Source organism: Anarrhichthys ocellatus, unplaced genomic scaffold (genome assembly GCF_004355925.1).
Source record: "Anarrhichthys ocellatus isolate YVR2014 unplaced genomic scaffold, GSC_Weel_1.0 scaffold3, whole genome shotgun sequence".
NCBI classification, from domain to species: domain Eukaryota; kingdom Metazoa; phylum Chordata; class Actinopteri; order Perciformes; family Anarhichadidae; genus Anarrhichthys; species Anarrhichthys ocellatus.
The window spans coordinates 10,044,970-10,054,925 of NW_022280033.1; the positions used below are offsets into that span (position 1 = coordinate 10,044,970).

General features: G+C 40.2%; 2 protein-coding genes across 3 annotated transcripts in view; both read right to left on the reverse strand.

Moving 5' to 3' along the window:
• Window positions 1-2,321, reverse strand: part of LOC116378936 (hsp70-Hsp90 organizing protein 1) — an 8,057-nt gene extending 5,736 nt beyond the window's left edge. For both annotated transcript variants that reach the window (XM_031840849.1, XM_031840842.1), the window contains exon 1: window positions 2,096-2,321. In XM_031840849.1, the coding sequence (XP_031696709.1) occupies window positions 2,096-2,153 (58 nt within the window). In that variant the 5' untranslated portion in view covers window positions 2,154-2,321. The remainder of the gene's footprint in view (window positions 1-2,095) is intronic.
• Window positions 2,322-3,043: 722 nt separating this feature from the next.
• On the reverse strand, window positions 3,044-9,366 carry pyroxd2 (pyridine nucleotide-disulphide oxidoreductase domain 2). Its single transcript, XM_031878520.1, has 16 exons — window positions 9,165-9,366; window positions 8,946-8,965; window positions 8,731-8,824; window positions 8,407-8,480; window positions 8,143-8,298; window positions 7,837-7,990; window positions 7,676-7,737; window positions 7,493-7,590; window positions 7,260-7,401; window positions 7,014-7,148; window positions 6,856-6,928; window positions 5,308-5,461; window positions 4,764-4,915; window positions 4,452-4,558; window positions 3,981-4,101; window positions 3,044-3,697 (listed from the first exon to the last, which is right to left on the reverse strand). The coding sequence occupies exons 1-16, from the start codon at window positions 9,286-9,288 to the stop codon at window positions 3,627-3,629; spliced, it is 1,737 nt and encodes a 578-aa protein (XP_031734380.1). The 5' UTR covers window positions 9,289-9,366; the 3' UTR covers window positions 3,044-3,626.
• Between the last annotated feature and the right edge of the window lie 590 nt (window positions 9,367-9,956).

A 9,956-nucleotide genomic window follows, 5' to 3' on the forward strand; every position in this document is an offset into this window, starting at 1 on the left:
CACACACACACACACACACACACACACACACACACACACACACACACCTTGATAATAACAGTGAAGCTTTGCAATAATGTTGCTCTGTACACGATGTAACAGACATCCACAAGCAGCATTATAATTGTAGGTCATCTGGATGGCAGACGTGTTCCTCCTTCCTTAATCACATTCAGATCTAACCACAAACAGGACAAAGTCTAAATGACAATGGGTGGCGACAGGAAAGTGACGTAATGTATTCTCATAAAAAAAGATCCAGGAAAGGTAATCATGAGACAAAAATGCACACAGGCGTTTCTGTTTTGGTCTTAAGAGAGACATGTTTGCTCAAACTTTTCCACTGCAACATGCTCAACGAGCAGGTACTGCTGTGGAGAAACAAGGCATCTTTTCTCGGTAACTTGGTTGAAAAATGCCTTGAATGTTGAATGTGTGTGTGTGTGTGTGTTTTGGGGGGCATAGATCAGATCAAACCAGAACCCATGAGCTGATTTTGGCCCACTGACAGCAGACAAACGTAAAGACAAGAGGAATCAAAACACTGGACCCTGCCTGCAGGATTCTATGCGGTGTCAGATTTCCATTTGCTAGGTAGTGACAAATTCATTCTTGGTCTGTGACTCATGTTATGACTCGGGGGGCATTGATGGGAGTGATTGCAAGTCTCCTACTGCGTCGCTCTTTAAGCATACTACATTTATCGTGGGCAAAAGGAAAGAAGGAGCCACTGGACTTCCTCATTCTGTCTCTGTGTATATTGTTCTGTGATAACTGCAAAAGAATTACTGTCATTAGCTTTAGTAAACACCATTGCAAGGAGTTAGCGTCTCAAAATGTAAATAGAAAGTGGAAGACATTTCAGCTGTCCGTCTCTGGCTCACGCCTCAAATGCCAAGAAACAACCACAGCTCCATTCCATCAGCTGAATCAGGCGTTTTGTTAAATCCTCACTATAGTGGGACGTCCTCCTAACAAACAAATGATCCAAGATCAGTGGACAAAAGCAACAAGAGAGTCTCTGTTTCTCCCCTTCAAGGAGAGTGCGAGCTCTTTTCAACAGGAATGTAAAACACCGGTATCATCACGGACTGCAGCTTTAACCTGGAAATCAATCTGTGCACAGCATCACCGAGAGAGAGAGGAGGCGGATAAAGAGAACACAATCAGCACTAAATCACAAGTCAGGTCTTAAGTGGTTTGAAAAAAACACTTAAACAGAAACAGAAACATGCTGAATCATCAACCTCTCTGCAATGAAGTACGTGCATCTTTACACACACACACATGTACAGCTCGTGACGTGACAGCTCTTCATCACACAGAACCACCAAAAACGTTCACTCTGTGAGTTAGTGAAGTCTGACTATAACAACCTGAACATGTGACACCTGCAGACCTAGATTTAGAGTCACATTTCAAAAGGTGACGTTATCATATCGTCATTGGCAGCAATGGATGCTGATGTGGTTTTGATAGCGAGCCGGTGGACTAGCCTGCTAAAACAGCCTGAACTGCCAGAAAAGGTCGGAGAAGAGGAACAAAGTGTGAGCACATGACATGTTTAAAGACAACGTGATGCCGATGTAACTGCAGTCAACGCATCACTGCACAAGTTGCGGGCTGCTGCCACCTATGAGGCATCGTTATCATACCGACATGCCCCGAGGAATGTGCTTCTAGTCTGTCTGTCTGGAGACTAGTTTGAGTCTTTTAAGCACGTCACCTCCTCTATTCGACATACTTATACTTGCGAGTTGCGTTATTACTGTCGTCGTAAAAGTATGTTGAAGTGGGTTTCTACGATTTTTTTACAAAAACAAAATGTTTGGCACCGACTGCGCAAAAACTTGGAAGTGGTGCAAGCGAGGGTGTAACTAGCAAGAGGGGAACTTTCATTGTTCGACCAAGAACTCAGTTTGAACTTAACGACAGAGACAACAGCAACGTACTATCACCAATAAACCGCTTAATAAACCGCGTGTTAGATTACATCCACGATTTCATTGTCACACGCGCTTTATTATCGCAGACGGGATCAATTTAACTTGTGGTTGAGTTTAGAAAGTTTTTGAAAAAGTGGGACGTTTCTTACCGCTCCCGAGTCCCAACAGCCTGCATATGTCTCTGGTGAATTTCATGAGTGCAACCATCCAGCATTATCGTCTCAAATATCCCACAGAGTATTTAGTCAAATGTTTAGGTCAGTGTGAACACGTTTAGTAACATTGGGACAAACGATACGGAATCTGCGGGAATCTTTGGTGGTTTAGTCCACTTCCTGAGCGTCAAACGGCGACGCTGGGTCCACCCTGAGCAGCGGCGTCTTAAAGGCACAGGACACCGTTATCAATTATTAGATGAACGTTTCAGTTCTAATCATAACAATGACCATTATATATCCCTCCTATGAATAAGAATTATAATAATACAAGTACATATACAATGTACAATTTTATTGACTTCAGGTGTTTTGTTAATAATTAATATAATATGATATTAATAATGTAGAACTCTAGGTACCACTTGTGGCACCGGATGTTTATTCCAAATAACATTACACAAAGCTGGAAAATACTTCAGTACATTTACTTCAATATGTACGTTGGGTTTGACAAATTTGTATCTTACTGGATTTCTTCTCCAGCTTTTAGTCAGATCTTATGTAAGAAGTGAATAAACATAACTCAACTATAAACAAGGAACAATGAAGCTTCAAGCTTATTTTTTAGGTTCCTCCAGAGTCCAAAGGAGAAACCAGTTTGGTAGCTCATGCATAATTATATTAAATTATATAATATAATTAAATAATGAATTATATTTTATCAAATTAAACAGTCACCCACATTATGTTTTATTCTACTAAAAAATGTAATTGTTTCATGGATATGGTCTTTTTCACAGAAGGATATTTTGACATATCATAGCAGGAAAAGCACATGTGTAAATAGTGAAGTTAATGATCGCTGGATTTAATTTAGCTGCTTCAGATTCAAGGTACCGACACTTACTGGGACACTTGAATAGAACAGTCATTGATCATGTTATTTGCAGCATCTGTGTTTTCCTTCCATGACAAAATAATATCAGTTGTGAAGAGAGCCTGTTAGGTTTCTACCCTGATATCCTACATAAAACACATCAGTAATCATTATACATAGTTTAAAGAAAATGAAAGACATAACCATGAATTAATTTTAATTTATTCATACAAAGTTGTTAAAAGTCCCATTGTATTTAATTAAGACACGTGTCAGTTATTCTAAAAATGCTTTCGTCAACATTAATATTGTGCTCATATCAGTGATTTTCTGCTGACTCAGTTAGATGAGTGGTGTCGCAACAGGATATTGCACTAGTGTTTAAAACCAGGAGTGAATGTCTGGTGGACTTTTGACATGGACGGCCTGTAAAGAGTCTGAAACCCTCTTTCATTCAAACATTTAGGCCCTTTTTTTCTTTTCAGATACCCTTAAAAACATAGCATGATGGAGAGACAGCTGATCAGACTGATAGTTGGAGTGAGTGTTGAAATTAATTTCTCAGATCAGTCAAATTCATACAAATAAGACAAAAGAGAGGTTGAATCCTGAAGAGCGGAACACACGCGGATGCTGTCTCATGTTTCACTGACGTTTCAGGTCACCTATGACAGTGAGCGCTGCATTCCAGCCGGGAGAGCCCATCACACCACCACCTAAAGAAAACATTAAACATACAGAATAGACACAGATTAGTCAGTATCGTTCAGTGTGGGGAAATCAGAAGCACTTTACTCAGCAACCTGACATCATTAAATGACCTCATTTCTTTATCATCAGCAGTGAAGATAAGATTTCAACCAAAGGTCTAAAGGTTCATTAACTGTGCTCACACCCGAAAACACAACATGTTAATTATTGTACTTATACTGCAATTTGCACACAACAGTCACATTTGTAATTCAATATTTAGCTAAGGGTTTAGCATTAAAAACAAACCTGGATGAGAGCCACTGCCACACAGATACAGCCCTTTTATTGGTGTCCGGTAGTTTGAGAGAGAGGGCAAAGGTCGTGCTAGGTAGAGCTGGTCCAGAGACATTGATCCATGGAAGATATTCTGATAAGATGAGACCAAAATATTGACTTTTCTTTTTTGTTTCTCAATATGATATATTATATCAGTATGATAAAAGGAGTCTGACATTTGTTTAATGGCTCATAAAGTTGTGCGCAGTAAACACTGAGTCTGTGTCACTTTACACAACGGATGTGAACTTTGAATCTTACTCATGGGTTGTGGTTAAACTGTCTGTAACCATTAACTGCTTATACAACAGGTCTGTCTCTAAGCAGAAAGTGAATGACAACACTGCAGAGGATGCAAAATGACTTCCTCATCCAGTGGAGCAATGGATCAACATTCCCATTGCTGCTCAGCTTTAAAATGTCTATACAGTGCATACGTACTCCTCCAGTGAGCCCAAAGATCCTCTCCAGGTCAGGGGGAGTCAGGATGTCGCTGCCCACAACCGACTTTTTAAACCCAGGGGCGTATTGTTCCACCCAGTCATATGCTGAAGAGACAGACAAACACAGGCTTTCATGGAAACAGGTTAATCAGTATCAACTTCAAACACTGTTTATCCATTTTGGAATTTCAACATTGAAACGTGGATGTCTCATTTCCTGTCTATATCTGCCGTCATGTGATTAAAAAAATGCATTTATCAGCTTTAAGCACAGCATGATAGAACTCTTGGATTATTTTGTGTTTCGAACCAGTGTCTGCATAGGCCTCCCTGTCCTGGTTAGTCCACTCCCTGCCCTCTATGTGGTAGGGGGTGAATTGGGTGAACAGTGACACCACGTGGCAGCCAGGGGGAGCCAGAGTAGGATCCAGCACAGAGGGGATGGTCATTTCCAGCATGGGTCTAAAAGAACAGACAGGCGTGATGAGACAAGATGATGGGTGAGTTGTTGATGGAAATTCAGCATAAAAGGATGTTTTTAAATATATATGGTGGCAGCTAGACCTTGTATTTAGGGGACAGAAGCCGATTCATTCTAAATGTTATCTACCAGATGAGGATATGTGAACATCCTAACCCAGTCTGTTGTTGAGTCATGTTGACATAAACGTGTGGAGAAAATATCTATTACAAGGCATATAATGTTATATATTTAAGACATATACATTATAAAGGTTATGTTTGTCTCCAGGAGTATCTCTTGCATGTATGGTCAGCTTACCAGCGGGATGATTTGGTTGTTTAAAGAGAGTCATGTGTTCAAGTGTTGACTCAGAGTGAGATGATACATGTACCTTGTTGAGGGACGTCCATTCATGGCCTCTTTGTATGCAGTCTCCAGTAGCTCTACACTTTCACAGTTGAGATGAATGGAGCACTGATGGTGGGGTCCTGGTTTATCATCTGGTGTGGGAGATGCTAGGAAGTTTGGTAGCTTGTCCACTGCCACTATAAAAAGAACAAAACAGGTCCCAACAAAAGAAAATTACATTATGTGTCATTTTTATGCACTTTTCCATATCTTTAAAGTGTGTGCTTCAAGTTACAATGTTTCCTTTTCGTTCTCTTTGGCGCTGTGGCAATAAGCAGTAGTTGCAGGTGTGTTTTGGGGATCTCACTTCCCAGAGATCCAAACAGTGTGTGCCTCTTGTGATTCATCACAGTAATGCTGCCACAGACACCCAGTTCGTAATACTGCAAAGGCAAGGGCTTTCATCCATGGGTCATAGGCTCAATTACCCCATACAGAGATGGATAATGACTTTACAGACATTTATTTCAATGAAAATCTTCTAGATTATTAATATTATTATTATTAAGTTTCAGCTTACTTGATATTTGAATTACACTCAGGGCGACTCTCAGTGGAAGGAATATGTTGCCCTTAACACTGCTGAATTCCTTCACCATTAAGCTAAGACTTTTAAAATAAATTCTACAAAACAGTATATACAATCATTATGTCTACTGTAAAGGATCAGCAGGCAGTAAAGACTTCCTGAGTAATAAAGCCCTACAGCTCAGGCGCTGCTGTAATTAACAAGCAGGAAGCTAAAGACGTCTAAACATCTTGTTAGTTGTGTGTGCTTTAACTGTTTTATAATACCCCAAAACCTTTGAAACTTGTGTTTAGAGTATCAAGAGCTTAGGCAGTGACCTAATCTTACGCTGTAATAATATAGCGACAGCACACAATAGTGGACGACTAAGAGCAGATCCCTCTGGATTCACTATATTTGTTTTGCCTTATTGCCAAGTCTGCCTTACAGCTTCTCACTGCTTGGCGGCATTCAAAAGTGTGTAAGTAGCGGTTCAACACAAACAAAAAGAGACCAATAGTTTGAGTTAAGTTTGACTAAAGAATGCAGTGTTTTATCTAAACATCATGAACATATGGCTGGAGAACTAACAAGTGAGACAGTGAGCCTATAGCAGCTAGTCTATGTGTCATCTTCTCTTTAAAAGTAACTGCACACTTAAACATGTTTTATAAGACGTAAACTAAATGATGGCAGCCCAATATCTTGCAAGGCCAATTCTGAGATAGAGTGAACCATTTGGGACTAATCTACGCCATGAAATAATAGAAACCTATGTTGAAGAAAATCATTCAAGTCCAGTTCAGAAGTTGCTGTGGTGGTGTGGGTTTAATATTGCATGCCGGCACACCGTTGAACTAACAGACACAGATCAGATCTGATCATATTATATATTATTTTGACATTCAGCACCTTTGAATACAATTTATAATATCGTCCTTTTTTTTAGCAGCAAACACAACTACTAGCTAATTACACTTTTGCACTAGCTCAATTAGCATGACAGAAACAGAACATATTTACCATTGATCTTGGTCACAGGTGAGGTGTAGTCTATCTGATCTACGGCTTTGATGAACTCTGGAGAAAGGGCAGCCTACAATGACAACAGGAAGCCAGAGTAAATTATATTGTCAGGTCAGGTGCCATGGTGACATGCGGTGTGTATTTATCTATATTACCTGAGGTGTGAGGTTCTTGAAGGTAACATATGGGGTAGCATTTGATAAAACAACTTTACTGTGGATCTCTGTGCCATCCTTTAGCACCACTCCCTTGGCAGCACCATCTGAACCAACCAGGACCTGTCCTACATCCTGCCAAGGATACACATTGTATATGCATAAAGACCAAAATACAGAGGCTACAAGTCATTTCCACAAAACAAACGGCATTCAAATCAGAATGATTAATCAAAACCATATTACCTTCTCAGTGAAAATGTCAACGCCGCAGGATCGAGCAGAGCTAGCGATGGCCTGAGACACGCCTCCCATGCCTCCCTCCACATAACCCCATGATCCCTTCTCCTTCTCCAACTCTCCCATCACATGGTGCAAGAGCACATATCTTCAAGGCAAGGTCGGTGTTTAATTCAATGCAGTTAAACCTGTAGTTATGAATGTCTGCGTGCCAGAGGGGTGTCTAAAATATGTCTCACCCACTACCAGGATTACTTGGACTGGTCATGGCTCCTATCACAGCATCAGTAGCCAGTGTTGCTTTCAGGGGCTCCGACTCAAACCACCGATTGAGGATCTACGACACAAACCACGAGTTAGTCACGATGCAGTCGACTGAAAAGAGAAATTAATACCAAAGTTAGTGTGTGCTGTAACCAAACCTTCATTATTGGTGCAGTTATAATCTCATAAAAGTCTGGAATGTCTCTTCCCAGTTTCAAACCTTTAAATTCAAAAGCAAAACAGAATTAGTACACGGTGAATCATTTCTTATTCTGGCATCACAATATCAAGGTGTTTTCGCTCAGGCCTGCCAACGCACCACATTTGACGATAGGCATCAGTGTTTTAGCTGCAGCCAGCCTCTTTATGGGTGATCCTGAGGTAATGCCTGGGATGTCTACAGGAGGAGCATCCAGAAGAGGGTGAATAGCTCCTGCTAGCTTCTCAAGGTATGCATTGAATTCTGGAAAAGCCTGGTTACATGTCAAAGAATGGGTAAAGAACTTTTTCAGTTCATACTATACTGTGACAAGAGCTTAAATACATAATGCACTAAAGTGTAATATGCAGAAACATGCACAATACAGTCAACCATCTACTATGGCTGTCATAATGCGTAAACCACCTTAGCGTCCTTCTTTGAGAACTTGCCGATCTCCATCTGATTCATGGCCAGATCTGAGCCCAGGGTGAGAGACCTTGGCGGGGCACCGCTCACCCCCTCCTCCAGCATGGGGGTGAAAGCATGGGGGTCCCTCATGTAAACCTTCAGCCCATGTTTCTGAAGACACATGCACACAACAAATGGAAAGCAGCAAACCACATCAACCACTTTAAGCCTTCCTCAAAATTAGCTGAATTCATATATTTTACAAGTTGCTATGTTTACCTTGAGCTCCAAATCTGTGTATATATGCGGTCTTAATAAACTGAGCAAATAAGAACACCTGGAGAAGTGGAAACCTGGACACAAAAGTAAAAAATTACAAAACAATGTGTAATCCCTGCTGATAATTCAACATACATTCAACCCCTAATAACAAGTGCTTGTAGTCTACAAAAGTTAAACCTGCTCCACAACATGCAAAACCATGCAGAGTATCTAACGTTAGTGCATTGACATACAACTAGGGGTAACAAGTAGTTAACTTTAAGTGAATCGACCCTTTATGACCTGGGTCGAGCCAGGAATGTATTCCAGAGGCCACCCTACCGGGAAAGATTTCTTCTGACACAGCTGCTCCTCCCAGAACATGTCTGCGCTCCAGCAGCGCTGTCTTCAGTCCTCCCTTCTGAAGATAGGCAGCCTACACACACACACACACACACACACACACACACACAACAAACGTCACTTTTACCCTGTTGCTGAACCATATAATGTATTACAGAATACTTTAGGTATTGGGAAACAAACGCATAACTTACTGCCACCAATCCATTGTGTCCTGCAATGAAATTTAACATATGTGTCAGACAGTTTTCCGAAAAACGTAATTTCCCCAAAGAGATGACTTAATCTTCTAAAATGAGCACTTTTGCAAACTTAGCTGAAACGTTGTATCAATGTTGCAAAGTTGCATGTCGTACTGTAGCGTGGCCGCTGTGTTTTCTGAGTTTATATTGCTACCACTTCACAGATCTCACCTCCTCCGATTACCAGTGCATCATACTGGGATTTTAAAGCGGTGTGACTGGATCTGGATCTCGTCACTGTCCCCATAACAGTCACAATCCTCGGTCCTCGACCAGTCCACATTGCTGCAGCCATGGCAATAGTTTGAGGCAAGAACAGTCCCCTTTTTCCCTCAAGCCAGCCGAGACATTTTTGCGGTACGCGTATAAACTAGGCATTACGGTAAGAGCGTGTATGAACTGACTTCAACATACCGGAACGGTGGACGTGATAGGACATGACACAGTCATTCAATACGTCAAAATATGAATAAATAAATAAGACAAAATTATAATTGTAAAAAAATATAATAAAGACCAATATGACTTCAAAATGACAGTACACTACATCACATTCCGCAACTTCAAGGTTACACTAATTGACTAGTTTCACTTGGGGTCGGTACCAGGCCACTTTAGAGAATATCAGGACGTTCTTATTTAAAATTTCAGAATTAAAGCCCTTTAAAATCTCAAAAAGGAGCTAACTTCCCTCTAATTTAAAAGGAAATAGCCCATGTCACAAACTCATTTTTCATATCAGTCTTTGGAAATGTATTCTTTATTAATATATTTGAGCAAATATTCACATGGTTGGAATTGCATTTTTCCTTGACACACAGTTTGCATGCTGTAATTATTATTGTTAAATTATCATTCATTCAATGTATAATTTTGTTTTTATTTATTTTATTTTATTTATTTCTGTTTATTTATTTATGTTTTTAAGTAAAAAAAATAAATAAAAAGAAAATTAAAAGATAT